General features: G+C 57.9%; 1 protein-coding gene across 21 annotated transcripts in view; it reads right to left on the bottom strand.

The window, feature by feature from the left end:
• Nucleotides 1-4879, bottom strand: part of BRSK2 (BR serine/threonine kinase 2) — a 63046-nt gene extending 58167 nt beyond the window's left edge. For 13 of the 21 annotated variants that reach the window (XR_008421056.1, XR_008421059.1, XR_008421057.1 and 10 more), the window contains exon 1: nucleotides 4606-4879. Coding sequence is in view for 15 of the 21 variants with exons in the window: in XM_053899293.1 (XP_053755268.1) it covers nucleotides 4606-4864 (259 nt within the window). In the remaining 6 variants the exon portion in view is untranslated. Of the gene's footprint in view, nucleotides 1-3425; nucleotides 3862-4605 lie in introns of those variants that run through there. The other 8 variants (XR_008421062.1, XM_053899292.1, XM_053899302.1 and 5 more) reach the window with 3 other exon arrangements.
• Nucleotides 4880-15028: the final 10149 nt, after the last annotated feature.

The following is a 15028-nucleotide window of genomic DNA, read 5'->3' as shown; positions in this document are numbered from 1 at the left end:
CCCCGGCCCTGCCACCTTGTCCTCAGCTCCCACCTACCAAAGGGTCCCTGAGGGCAGGCTTCACATCCTACTGCGGGCCCAGCTCTGAGAGCCCACCACCTTCCTCTTCCTCCCACAGGGTCCTCCTGGCTTATGGGAGCTGAACCCCATCGACACCTGCTGTGCTCTAGTTTGGGCAGCCCTGCCCTGCTCCATTTCCTGGTGGGGCTGGAAGGGTGAAGGCCAGGGGGCCACATGGCTTACACAATACACACCCCCCCCCCCGGACCTGCTCGGGCCCCACCTGGACCCTCTGGAGGTGCCCCCCGCTCCCCAGCTGAAGAAGCCTTTCCTGGATCAGGGCTGAGTCAGACAGAGCCTCGGCAGTGGACTCCGGCCCGCACAGGGACACCTGCCCCCCACCGGAAGGTGGGTAGGTGCCAAAGACCCACCGGTCCACCGGAGAACACGACGCCTCCCCAGGGCGGCCTCCACAGGCGACCCCAGGACACCGAGGACAGCCATGTAGGGGAGATGCCCTGGCAGAAGGAAGATGACCTCTCAGTCACACCCGCGCTGCCCAGAGGCAGAGGCCTAACGCCCACCCAAGTGACAGAACCCGCTTGCTGAGCCAAGAGCACACAAGCGAGACAGAACCACCGAAAAGATGCTACAGAAAGGACAAGCGGGACCCCACCAGCCACCAGAGGGGCGTCCAGCCAGGCAGAGGGGCAGTCTGCCCACACCTGCGCTCGGCAGCCGGCAGTGTCCCCCCGACTCCCGCATCTGGAGGCAGAGCAGCAGGTCCCCTGGCTCGGGGCTACCGGCCGGGGTACCCGCAGCGGGTGGGCAGCACGAAGCTCACCGCCACCTGGGTGACTCCCTCCCTTTCCAGGGCCCCAGGCAGAGCACACGTGAGGACCGGGGAGGACCCGGGCACAGGCAGTCCAGGGACGGAGGCAGCGCTCGGAAGCTTCGGTCACACAGTCTTCCACTGAGGTCTCTTGGCAGCAAGCCTACCCCGGATAAGGTCAGACGTTTATCTCCCGGGCAAAAGGACAGGCCTGGGAAACTGCAACTCCCTTGGCACCTGATGCCCAAGACCAGCCAGCAAACCGAGTGGCCAGGCCCAGTGCACCCACACCCCCGGGGCCCCACGTCCACCGAAGTCCAGACAACCCTTCCGCAAAAGGGACAGGGAGACAGCCCTCCCGGGAAGCAGGCACTCCCAGGGCCCTGGACGAAGCCACAAGGAACGCAGGATCAACAGATCCCTGGGGAGGGGGCCTCAGCCACAGGGAGAGCCCACTCCCCTCAGAGGGGAGAGGGACCCGAGGAGAAGGCCCGCTGCTTTGTGTCCCACTTGCAGCTGTTTCCTAAACATCACATGGCAACGCGGTGTTGACACACGCGCGCGGCTTATCCTTTTGTATTCATTACTGTTAATTACGGTGGAAACGTCCCGTAATGAACTGTACAACACTGTAACTCGATGAGGAGTACGGAGACCGGCCCCCACCCGTGGCGACCGGCGAGCGCGGCACACGTAGAATTCACCGCTGTCACCACTCACACGATGATGCTTCCTTATAATCACATTTTACCGGTGCGATAATTAGATTATTTCACTGCTCCCACGTTGTGCTGCCCCAGGCCCCTCCCCCACTGAGGATTTCACCAACTCCAGTTGTTCCTTGCAGGAGACATGCGTATTCTGAACTCAGAGGGACACCGGCTGTCTCCCACCTTGAACCCGGGCCACACCACCCCCACTCCCAACAGCGCTGCCCTACTGCCGGGGATCCCTCGGGGCCTCAGCGGTTGGCACAGCGGCTGTCTACCCACAGTGGGGGGGGGGGCAGCTCCCCCCCCCCCCCCCGGGTCCCTTCATACACGCTCTGCCTTAGTTACATCACAACCACTGCCCTCCTGGGAGAGCCCAGGGCCTGGCCCACTTTCCTCCCTAACACCACCTCTTGGCTCCTCCTCCGTGCCGCCCAGAGGGGCTTGGGAAGGGCCTGCATGCAGCCTCCCTGGCGGGAGCAGCTCCCTCCGGCCCCCCCACCCCCACCCCCGCCGTGCACCAGCGGAGTGGGATCAGCACTGCTGCACCCTCGTCTTCCCTTCCTCCTCTCCCCTACCGGCCCTAGGTCCCAGGAACTTCCCAGAGACAGGGAGAAGCAGTCAGTGCCAATCGGACCTCTGGGCTGCCAGGAGAGGCCCATCCTGGGAGAAGAAAGAAAATGGCTGAGCCCAGCCTCCCACAAAGCGACTCTGTGAACGCCTGGCCAGCTGGATGAGACCATGGCCGCTGGGCTAGGACCTAGCCCGATCACCAGAAAGCCAGCCAGGACCGGCCAAGAAGCCCCCTCCTCCCACAGACTGGGGTTTGGGGATCCATGGCCTGGGATCTGGCAGAGGGTCCAGCACCAGCCTCCCTCTCCCTCCCATGGGAGAGCGCAGTGTCGCAGACATTCGGAACAGAGGCTAGGAGGAGCGAGAAAGGCGCTGTCCAGCCCTCACGGCCGCCTCGGTACTCTCCCAGTCCCACCGTGGAGGAAGGTCCCAGCCTGGCCAAGGCGGCCCGGTGGGCCCGCAGGACGCCGTAGGGCCGCCTCCCTGCCTGCCGCCGGGAGTTGGGGGTCGCGGCCGGGGGCGCGAGGCTCGGGGCGCAGCTGCTCGGGCAGCACGCCTATTAGCGCGGCCGCGGCAGACGGCAGATGGGCGCCCGCTCGGCCCCCTCCTCCCGCGGCACAATGGGCCCGGTCGCTCCGGCGCACAATGCGGCCGGGGCCGCGCACCTGCAGCCGGAGCCGAGGGGCGCTGGCCCGGCCCGGCCCGGCCCGTGCGCCCCCGTCCGCGCCGCGTGTCCTTGGGCCGCGCCCGGCCGACCGCAGCGGCGCGGCCTACGGGCTCCGCGGCGGGACCCGGTGCCCGGGCGCCCATTGTTCGCGGCCGCCGGCCAGAGCCACGGGCCGGGCCTACGGCTCCCCGCTCGGGACGACCTCCTTCCGCCGCCCCCCCCCCCCCCGCCCGCCCGCCCGATCGGCGCACAGTCAGCACGGCCTTCTCGGCGGCCGGCCTGTGCGCCCCGGCGCCCCAGCGCCCCTGGTCCTCCCCAGCGCCCGGCCCGCATCCATGTCCCCAGTCCCCTTCGGTGTCCCCGGTCCCCTGGTACCCCTCCAACCGTGTTCCTGGGCCCCTCGGTACTCCCGCTCCCCCCGGACGCCTGGTCTCCCCGAAACCCCCTGTCCCCTCGGCGCCCTGGTCCCTCAGGCCCCCGTTCTCCGGTGTCCCCCGTCCTCTGCCCCCCCCCACCGTGTCCGGGTCCCCAGACTCCCCACCCCCGTGTCCCCGAGCCCCTTCGGTGTTCCCGGCCCCCCCCGCACCCCTTGTCTCCCCGCACCCCTTGTCCCGCGGGTCCCCGGGCCCGGCCCAGCACGCACCTGTCTGCCCCTTGCCCAGCGTCTTCTCCAGCCGGTAGGGCCCCACATACTGCGCGTGCTGCGCCCCGCCGCCGTCCTTCCCCGTCGATGTCATCGCTCCCGGGCCCGGCGCCGGCGAGGTGGGAGCCCCGGGCGGGCGGCGGCGGCAGGGAGGGGCCGCGTCCGTCCGCGTCCGTCCGACCGTCCGTCCGTCCGCGCGTCCGTGCGCTGGGCCGGGTCGGCGGCGCCCGGGCGGGCCGCGCTCGCTCCGCGCCCCCCGCGCCTCCCCGCGCCGCCGCCCCCCGCGCCCGCGGCGCTGCCTCTGCTCTCAGAGAGGACCAGGCGGGCGGGGGCACCAGGCTTCCGCCGCCGCCGCCGCCGCCGCCGCCGCCGAGGCCCGCGCCCCGCGCCCTGCGCCCCCCGCGCACGCCCGTCCGTCAGTCCGCGGCCGCGCAGCCCAGCCGAGCCGAGCCGCCGGGCCGAGCCGAGCCGAGCCGAGCCGAGAGGCCGAGCCGAGCCGAGCCGAGCCGAGCTGAGCCGAACGGCCGGGTCGAGCCGAGCCGAGCCGAGCTTAGCGGCCGAGCCGAGCCGAGCCCGAACGAGCGCATAGGGCTGCAGCGGTGGCGGCGAGTGGCTGCTATGCCCGCCAATCATTAGAGTTAGCCAATCATTGACGCCCTAGCCTGTAGCTCCGCCTTTCTGCCCGCCCGGCTACTGAGAGCTCTCCTCGGAGCCCTACTCTGTGAGGCAAGGCGAGGCGGGGCGGGGCGGGGCGGGGCGGGGCGGAGCCGGGGCCAGGGCGGGTCCGGGTCCCGGGGGCGGGGCCGCGCCGGCTGCCTGGGCATCTCCAGCCCTCCGCCGCAGCCCTCGCCCGGCCCGGACCCCTCTCTGGCCCCCGCGCGCCCGCAGGCCCGCTAGCGGCGGTGCAGGCTCATCCCGGGACGCTGCTGCGGCGGGGCCGCCCGGGCAGGGGGCAGCGCACGGCCTGCGGCCACTCCCGGCCCACGCGCGCCGTCCCTGCTGGCCGCGACCACCGCGGTCGGAAGGACTTTCTCGCCCCCTCCCCTGCCCCGGGCGGGGCGGCGCCGCGGAGGCGAGTGGCCGGCCGGGCGGAGACCTTGCGAGGTCTCCGGGACGCCGTGCTCCGCTCGGTTTTCCCGGGTGTCCACGATGACCAGCACAGCGGGGTCAAGGAACTCACCCAAGGTCACACAGCAGCGGCCTCCCTCCGGAGGCGGCTCTCGGGCCTTTGAGCGGACGGGCTCCCGTCGGGTCGGCGGCTGGGGCGGAGCGCGCAGGCCCCGACGGCTCGGGAGAGGCGGCTGCAGAGGTCGCCACACGTGCGGGGCCCCTGTTGCTCCGCAGGAAGACGCCAGCGCTGCAGACGGTGGGGGCGGGGAGGCGAGGGCCGGGGGGCAGGGAGCCCAGAACCCCGCGTGTGCCGGGTCCCGCGACCTCATAGCCGCCGGTGCCCAGGCGCCGCACACCTGCAAGGGTTTGTGCTGCGCGCTCCCCGCTGTTCACCGCCAGCTGCCTTCACTCCCATCAGGACCGTCCGCTGCTCCTGCCCACCCTTGGGGGGGGAGGGCTGTGTGAACTGCAAACTCCCAGATCCTTCCAGCCCCCCTCCCGGGGTGGGAGGCGGCCCTAGACTGGGCCCTGCCCGTGTAGGGGTCCCCGCGATGAACACACGGCCAGAGGCTCCGCTCCAGGCCTGGGATTGGGGGCTGGCTGGATGTAAGGAGCATCTGGGACCTTGCACTGAAGTTACCCAGTGGCCAGCTGGAGGCAGAGCAATCAAGGGAGCGTGATGGATGAGGCCCCCCGTAGGCACAGGTGCCCGAACAAGGGCCAGCGGCTGCCTGCACAACCCCCTGCGCTGGAGTGCTGCCACCACAGTCACCTGGACCCCCAGCCTGCAGGACTTGTGAGGACCCATCTTCCGTGTAACCCCAGTAGCACCCGGCCCTGTTGAAAGCTCTCATCTGGGCGCTCCTGGCTTTCCAGACTCCCACTTTGCGTTGCCACCCCATCCCTTGGCTCCTGGGGTCTCCCCTCTGTGGCCATTTCTCAGTCTTCTCCGTGGGGCCCCCTCACATCGACATCTCTCAGGGCTCCGTGGGGGACCCCTTTCCTTGCCTCTCCATGTCCTCCAGGTGACTGCCTCAGCCTGTTCCTGAGTTGCCAGCCTCACCCCAGCTCCAGGCCGTGGGGCCAGGTCCCTCCTGAACCTCTCCTTGCGTCTGTTGTACAAATTCTCACACTCAACACTTCCATGGCAGAACACCTCATCTCCCCGTCGTCGTGGGGGTCAAGAGCACGACCCCCCACGGTCAGGCTTCTGTTAGCCCAGTCCAGTGCTGGCCTCAGTGCAGGTGGGAGGCATGGCTGGAGCAGTACACCAGACACTCAAGTGAGAAATAACACGGATACTGCATAAGCACTTCCAGGGCGCTTCCAGCGGCTTCCAGGAGACCATCGTAACCCTACCAGGTCCAGACAAGAATAAGACAAGGAAAGAAGATCCAAGCCCAATATCCCTCAGGAGCCCAGACACAAAACTCCTTAACAGAATATTAGCAAATCAATTTCAACAATGTAGATAAAGAAGAAAGCATATGACCAAGCGGGGCAGATTCCAGGAATGTAAAGTGACTTTAACATTTCAGAATTGACTGATGTTCTCACCATGCTAGCAGTCGAATAGAAAAACCATACAATCATTTCAATAGGTGTATATTAAAAAAAAAAAAAAAGCATTTGACAGCATTGAATACCGATCTATGATTTCAAAAACAAAAATCTTGGAAAACTAGGACCAGAAGAGATTCTTTCAATCTGATAAAGAAAGGGAATCTGCAAAAAACCCCCAGTGGCTTCTCCCTGGATGGTGGAAGACAGTTGGGACGAGGCAGGAGCGGGTCCCTGCACTATATCTTGAACTGGAGGGGCTTGGCCAACGGAGTAGGATAAAGAAAACAAACCAAAAAAAAACAAACAAACAAACAAACACCTGTGTTTCTGCTCTTACAGGATCGGAAAGGAAAAATTAAAGCTATCTCAATTCGCAGATGACATTATTGTCTGTAGAAAACCCTAAGCTACAAAATGCTACCAGAACTAACAAGTGAGTTTGGTGAAATCACAAGATACAAGACCTGTATATAAAAATTCTATTTCTGTATCCTAACAATGGACAATTAGACATTGAAGTTATAAAAACAATACCACCCACAAACAGAATCAAAACCTTGGGATACTTAGAGGTAAATTTAACAAAATGTGTGTGAAATATGCATGCAGGAAACTATAAAATACCACTGAGAGACTAAAAAAGACCTGAATAAATGGAGTCATGCCATGCTCATTGGCGTGGCTCATTCTAAGACTTGTTAAGATATCAAATCTCAGGGCCCCTGGATGGTTCAGTCGGTTAAGCATCCAACTTTAGCTCAGGTCACCATCTCTCGTTCTGTGGATCCAAGCCCCACGTCAGGCTCTGTGCTGACAGCTTAGAGCCTGGATCCTGCTTCGGATTCTGTGTCTCCCTCTCTCTCAGCCCCTCCCCCACTCACTCTCTGTCTCTCAAAAATGAATTGACATTAAAAAAATTTTTTTTTAAAAAGATATCAATTCTTGGGGCACCTGGGTGGCTCAGTCGGTTGAGCGTCCCACTTCAGCTCAGGTCATGATCTCACAGTTTGTGAGCTCGAGCCCCACGGTCGGGTTCTATGCTGACAGCTCAGAACCTGGAGCCCGCTTCTGGTTCTGTGTCTCCCTCTCTCTCTGTGCTTCCCCCACTCGTGCTGTCTCTCTCTCTTTCAAAAATAAATAAATATTTAAAAAGATATCAATTCTCCCCAAATTTGACTATATTTTCAATGCAATTTCAAGCAAAACCACAGTGACCTTATTTATTTATTTATTTATTTATTTATTTAATTTTAGAAATTAATAAGCTGACCCTAAAATGCAAAAAGCAATATAAAAGACCAAGGAAATCCCAAACAGTGTTGAAGAACAATAAAGTTGGGAGATTCACTCTACCTGATTTCAAGTCTCACTGTAAAGCTGCATCAGTCAAGACAGAATGTTGTTGGCTTAAAGATAGACCTATAAATCAAAATACGACACTAGAGTCCAGAAATCAATAATGATGTTCGTGCCAGTGGGCTTTCAACAAAGGAGCAAAGGTAGTCCAATGAAGAAATGATAATCTTTTCAAAAAAAGGTGCTTAAATAAACATCCATATGCAGATAAGGAGCCTCAACCCTTACCTCACACCATCTACAAATATTGACTAGATTAACTGGCTGATATTAACAAGCACTAAGTAGAAACAGTCCACAGACCTGAACAGAAGATCTGTAAGAATAAAAATTCAAGAAGAAAACACAGGAGAAAATCTTTGTGTCCTCGGGTTAAGCAAAGATTTCTTAGATAAGATGCAAAAAGCACCAAGCCGATCAATTTTTAAATAACAGTTGGACCCCATCAAAATTAAAAACCTTTGTGCTGCTTCTGTAAAGAAAATGAAAAGCCACAGATTGGGAGGAAATATTTTCGAAACTTCTCTCTAGTAGAAGATTTGTGTCTAGTATACATAGCTTACTAGTCACTAAGATACAAACGGGATTGAAAGATTGGACAAAACACTTCACCCAAGAAGACGCACGGATGGCACATAAGCACATGAGAAAGGGATTAGTCATCCGATACAGGAACGGTAAAACTACAGTGGGGCCCACTGTACGCCCGTTAAGTAAGGGCTGACATTCAGAACACAGACAACACCACCCGTGGCGGGAACTCAGAGCACCTGGAACCCTTGGATGTGGCTGATGGGGGATGAGAAATGGTCTGGCCACTTTGGAAACCAGCTTGGCAATGTCTCAAAATCCAACACACACTTGGCACACAATCCAACAGTTCTATTCATAGGTATTTTCCCGAGAAAACGAAAACTTCCGTCCACACAAGGGTTGGACACCAGTGTTTACAGCAGCTTTATCTGTAATCGCCAGAAGTCGGAAGTGCCCCAAATGTCCTTCAGTGGGCCACCGCTGGATGAGAAGTGCATTGCTACGATAAAGAGGGACGCACTGTATGGGCGGATCTCAGGGACATCCTGCCTTGGGAAAGACTCTGGTAACATACCCTCTGATTTCATTCGTACGACGTTACAGAAAAGGCAAGACTGTGGTTATAAGTCTAAAGTCTGAAGCAGGAAGCAGGGCCCTGAAGCCAGGGGTTGGGGGGCAGGGCACCTCGGGCATCCTCATGGGGAGAAGTTACAGTTATTCAGATGGGCAGCTGACCTGACAGGTGGGCAGCTACCTGGCTGTTATTGGCATTCTCAGGGCACAAAGGTGCCTCCTAGCCCCTCTCCCCACCCCTTCACCCACAGGGAAATGGACTTCCCATGCCCATTTGCCAGGGGTGGTGTGTCCAGAAGGGAAGGACAGCGGCCTTCTTTTCCTAGCATTGTTTAAGGACTTGAGGATCCTCTCTGACCCCAACCGCCTTAGGAACTGTCTGTCTTGCCTCTCAGTCTTCCTCTCCTGCTCACGGACCACCCTAGCTATCCCTCCATCCTGTGCATAAACCCCTAGTTCCCTCAGGGGTATACTAGGCCACCTGGCCCACATCTGGCCAGACTCCACCTATCCCTCAACTTCTGCTCTGCCTCTGGGTCTTGGGGGAGGGAGAAGGAGCCCCTGGCCTCCCACCTTCCTCTGCCCCTCTCGTTCTTAGTGTCTCTGAGGAGGATGGCTCTGGGTCCTCCTGCTGGCCACCCAGACTCTCTGCTGTCCTCCCTTCCTCTTCCTGCCCCTAGTGGCTTATCTTGGATGAGGGCCACGTCTGACCCACACATGCCACTCTGGAATGGAATGGTGCAGTCCTGGACATGAGAGGCCTCTGCCCAGTTTATAATCTCCCCTTTGTTGAGAGTAGTCAGGACAGAGAAACAAAAGAGGAGTATCTCTGTACAGCAGTATCAAGCCTCCTGTTCATGAACATGGTCTGTCTCTTCATTACTTAGGTCTGCAATGCTTTGTAGCTTCCAGAATACAGATTGAACAGACCTGTTAAATTTATTCCTTCCTATTATACTTTCTTTTTTTTAAATTCTTTTTAACGTTTATTCATATTTTGAGAGACAGAGCGTGAGTGGGGGAGGGGCAGAGAGAGAGGGAGACAGTATCCGAAGAAGGCTCCAGGCTCTGACCTGACAGCACAGAGCCACACGTGGGGCTCTAACTCACAGACCGTGAGATCATGACCTGAGCTGAAGTCAGACGCTTAACCGACTGAGCCACCTAGGCGCCCCTATAATTACTTTCTTAATTTCATTTTCAGGTCACTCTTGCTAGTGTATAGAAACACAAATGTTTGCACTGCATCCTGCACATTTGCCAACCTCATTCATTCTGATAGTTTTTAGTAGAGTCCTCAGGTTTTCTGTATTCAAGCTCATGCCACCTGCAAATGTAGTTTCACTTCTCCCCCCGCCGCCATCTGGATGTCTTTATTTCTTTTTCTTGCCTTATTATCCTGTCCAGAATCTCCAATACAACGTTGGGTAAAATCAGCAAGGCCACACGTCCTTTTCTTGTTCCTGATGTCATAAGGAGCATATCCAGTCTTTCACTATTAAGCGTGATGTTAGCTGCAGGGTTTTTTGTAAATGCCCTTTATTAGGTGGAAGAAGTTCACTTCTATCCCCAGTTCGTCAAATGTTTTGTTTTGTCTTTTTCCGATCATGATAGGGGGTTGGATTTTGTCAAATGCTCGTTCCACATCTATTGAGATGACAATGTGGTGCTTTTTTTTTTTTAAGCTATTGATATGCTGTATTATATTAACTGATTTTCAAACACCAAACCAGTCTTGCATTGCTGGGTTACACACCACTTGGTCATGTCTATAATTCTTCTTTTATATGCTGCTAGATTCAGTCTGCTAATATTTTGTTGGGGATTTTTGTGTCTATATTCATAGGGTATACTGGTGTGTTGTTCACTTGTAATGTCTTTGTCTTGTTTGGTATCAGGGTTGTTCTAGCCACACAGAACGAGTGGGGAAGTGCTCCCTCCTCTTCTTGGAGCAGTCCATGAAGGACTGGTGTGAATTCTTCATTAGCATTGGGTACAATTTACCAGAGAAGCCATCAGGCCGAGGGTTTGTCCTCATGGGAAGTTTTTAAATTACGGATTCAATCTCTTTACTTGTTATAGGTCTATCCAGGCTTTCTGCTTCTTCTAGAGTCAGCTTTGATGGTTTGTGTCTCTCTAGGACTTCGCCCATCTCCCCGAGTTATCTGATGTGCTGGTGAACATGTATATTCATGTTTCAGAGTCCTTGGGGGGTCTTTGGCTTTACCCTTGCCCCTTATGGGGTAAATACAGCACACAAGGGACCCTCTGAGAATGTAAGTGAGATCTCATTCCTCCTTTGCTCACACCTTCCATGGGTCCTGTGTCACCAGGGTGCCCTCTCTCATGCATGACTGTGTCCACATCTCTTCTTGTAAGGACACCTATAGTATTGGTCTAGTACCCACACTAATGACCAGGCAGTGCTGCCCACTTGACCTGAGGACACAGAAGCCTGGGAGTGTGAGGTTGGGGCAGCCCCCAGGGGCCCTGAGATGATGGCAAAATCAGATTACAACAGAGAGGGAGGGGCGTCTGGCTGGCTCGGTAGGTGGAGAGTGCAACTCTTGATCTCAGGGATGTGAGTTCAAGCACCATGTTGGGTGTGGAGCCTACATTAAAAAAAAAATAAAATAAAAATAGGGGTGCCTGGGAGGGCTCAGTCAGTTGATGGTCTAACTTCAGCTCAGGTCGTGATCTCACAGTTCATGGGTTCAAGCCCTGCATCGGGCTCTGCATGGGTCCAGAGCCTGCTTTGGACCCTCTGTCTCCCTCTCTCTTGGACCCTCCCCCTCTAGCATGCATGCACTCGTTCTCTCTCTCTCTCTCTCTCAAAAACAAACATTAAAAAAGATAACAAAAATAAATGTAAATAAAATTTAAAAAAAAGAACAGGGAGGAGGAGAGGGCTGGGCTGGGAGACGTATGAGCGGATAGGGATAGACAGTACCCCAGGCCTGACCTCTGGCCCAGGAGACCTCTTGTCCTGTGTCCTTGAGGTCATTTTCCACTTTCGCTGGGCTTAGCTAGGTGGGTCACTTGCCACAAGAGATCCTTGACCAAGCCCATCCAGGGCACAAGGGCTGGTGGCAGGGCAGGGGGAGGGACGGTGTCTGGCATCCTCACTGGTTGTTGAAATAAAACCTTTGAGAGCCACCAAGCGCTGCCACTTGTGTCACCCCCACCCCCCACTCGCCTTGGAGGAAAACCTGAGATCGAGTTCTACTTTCTTCCTGGCTGCAATGGTCACCACTCCTTGGGGGTCACGACTCCATCCACTCAGCTCAGGGTGGAGGAGGGAGTGTAGGGCTTGGAGCAGGTGCTGGGACACAGGTCATCCCTTGAGCCCCAGGCGCCTCCCGGCTGTGCCGTGCCGGGACATGCCGGTGCCCAGTGGCTCTGTGGAATGGACTCCTGGCTCTCGGAGCTGACTGGCCCGAGGGTCCCAGTGACAATGTCCCTGCTATTGCTGCCTGCTGGGGGAGAGACCAAGCCCCTGCGGCCTAAGGATGATGGCTCCTCCGCAGACCCCTTTCCAGCCTCCCGCCACAGACACTGAGGCTGTGGCTCCTTCCCCCTCTTCGGGCACAAGAGAAAGAGCTGAAGAGGGAAATGGTGAAGCAAGGAAAGTTCGGGAGTCTGTGCCCGCCTCTGACCAGTGAGGGCTGGCCTGGGGAAAGATGGGTGAGCCCGACACCAAGAGACTGAGAGGCCGGGATCCGGCCTCAGGCCACAGAAAGACTTCCGGTCATTCAGAGGTGGGGTGGGCTGGCCTGGGGCCCCAGGAGGCTCTGAGGTCCTGCCAGCTCAGTGAGGGGCGGGGGGGTAGTGTGCACATCAGTGGGTGGGTGTAGAGCCTCCTACCTGCCAGGTCAAGATAGAGGGCCTAGGCATGGCCTTGCTCCCAGGCCCCTTAGGCGTCATGGGAAGGCAAAGTCACCTGTGTATTTCAACTGGCATTTGAATAAGAAATGGGGAGTTAGGAGCCCCCAGGGTGCTGGAGATTGGCTACGGGACAACGTGAATGTACTTAACACTAGCAAACAGCACCCTTAAAAACGCTTAAGATGGTAAATCTTGTGTATATTTTTAGCTGCAATTAAAAATTTAAAAACAGGCTGGAAAAGAAGACGAGGGTCATATTCTTAAAAGCGGGGTTTTTTGTTCTTTCCCCGCTCCGTGACTTCCGAGGGAGGTGCTGGGAACGGCACAGGCAGCCGGCTGGCGCTGGGGACAGGGGTGGAAGGAGGGCATTGTTTCCCAGTCGGCTCTCCGGGCACTGGCCGGATATTTTTGGAGCATTAATCTGGTTCCTCCGGGGCAGCGCAGTCCCACACCCCCTCCTCCCGCCAAGGAGGAGGAGGAAGGACGAGGCAGGCCAGGCTTTCGATTACACTTCGGGGGTGAACGCAGCGGAGCAGGGCTGCACCTGCGGGGGATGGGGGTGCGTGTTTTCTTCCCCGCGGGAGCTCGAGCTGCGAAGAGCCGGTGCAGAAAGAAACTGCGCCGGGAGCCCTCGAGCACAGAGCTCACCAAGGGGGTCTCCCCGGCTGATTGATAGCGGCCGTATCAACAGATAAGGACCCTCATACCCCGGTGAATAGTGGCCTCATATTCCATGCGTCTCGGGATGGCTGTCTGTGCACTTACTCGATGGATGACGATGGCCGGAGAGGCCCTGGAGAGGCCCCGGCGCGTCCAGGGGAGGACGCCCCGCGCCCCAGCCCCACCTCCAGGTGCCGGGGCTCGGCGCCTGGTAACCAGACCGTGTATTTATGTTTTCAATTTGTTTTTGTTATTATTGTCATCACTGTTATTTGTTTTTTCAGAATTAGAAGTCCATCAGGCATTCGCTCACCCCCAGAAGCGGGTCACATGTCTCCAAAGGGCAGGCAGAGAGCTTTCCTCAGATGTGAGCAGAAGAAAAATGTCTCGTAATTACGTGGAATGTGAATAATTAAACTTACTATAACTCAGTGGATTGAGTCTACGCTTCTCGGAATCTGCCTGTTTCATCACAGGGTAAGCCCGCAAATCACTTCTCCACACGTGACCAGCCCGCGGATTTGCACTAACGCAACGGAAGCGATTCCCGTGACATTGGTGTTTAATAAGGGATTTTTCCCTTGTTTTTTCCGGGACCCCTTCAACACGAGGATGGGTCACTCGGTCTTGACCTGACCCATTTCCTGAGTCATGGGTGAGGGGATGAGGGGGTGAGGCTGTCCATGGTTGGTGTCTGGGCTATCTGATTGGTGTCATGTTGGCTCCGCCCCATCACACGCCCACACGTGCTCACACACTCACACGTGCCCACATGCACTCACACACACTCACACTCACACGCATCCACATTCACAGGTGCTCACACAGGCCCACAAACTCCCACTCACGCCCATTCACACACACTCATATGTGCTCGCCAGAGAAACTTTAGTCTCATCCCACCGCCCCGGACAGCCCCAGTCAGGGGGCCCCAGGCCCCTCCCCAAGGCCCAGGAGGAGGGCTTGAGCTCGGGGCTGGAGCTGCAGGAACAGGGAAGGCCGGTGCTCCCTGGAGGAGTCCTGTGGGGGTGTCTCAGGGGTTCAGATTTGGAATTCTTCCTGGTCGCCCGAAGGTGACCTTTTATAGCTGGGTCCGCCGGTGAAGACCCACGGAAAGTCGCAGAGACCGCGTTCTTGGGCATGTGTCACATCGGGTGGCCGCAGTTCAGCGGCCGGGACGCGACTGGTCAAGGCTACCGAGGGCTGCCGGCAGCCGGTCCTGGGAGGGACCCATCCCGAAAGGGAGAGGGCGCCACGGGCCCACCGGCACAGAGAAGACACCCCCGCCGGCCGAGGTGTTCCCGAGGATTCCCCGTCCCTCAGGTCTGGTCACGCGGGCCACGTGTGGCAGCCCCAGGAGGGCGGCAGAAGACCTGCTCCCTCCCTGGAACGTTCAGCCCTCCAGCCCAACCTCAGGGCCAGGCCGAGGGCACCAGCTCCTTCTGCACTTTGTGCACCTCGGGGCAGCCTTGATCCCACTCGGCATTCTCCAAGCTTGGAGCTTCCCTGCTTCTGTGGCCTCGTGGCTCCTGTGGTCCCCTTACCCCCACAAGCCCTGTGGCTCCCGCGGCTCTGTGTCCCCAGCTCCGGGGCTCACCCTTTCTCCTCCTCTGTACCCCTTCTCAGTCAGTCTTCATGGCCCCCTTTCTGCCGCTGGCCTGCTCACGCGGGCTTTGTGGGATCTCTGTCTCCCGGTCTCCTGGCCTCTCCTGTACTGGTCCCCGGTCCACAGCACCTCTCCGGAAGATTCCAGCAGGACCCAGTTCCAGGCTCCCCCCGGACTGGCTGTGTCTCCGTCCGTTCCCGTTCTACTGATTTATCTCCCCTCCAACCACTGGCTCCTGAGGAAGGCACTGGCCTTTCTCTTTACCGCCTGGCCCTCTGGGAAGGAACAAATGGCTGGGGTAGGAAGGAACAGAGGG

Source organism: Panthera pardus, unplaced genomic scaffold (genome assembly GCF_024362965.1).
Source record: "Panthera pardus isolate Hobbes unplaced genomic scaffold, ASM2436296v1 HiC_scaffold_12, whole genome shotgun sequence".
NCBI classification, from domain to species: domain Eukaryota; kingdom Metazoa; phylum Chordata; class Mammalia; order Carnivora; family Felidae; genus Panthera; species Panthera pardus.
This window is presented reverse-complemented; position numbering and strand designations above follow the sequence as displayed.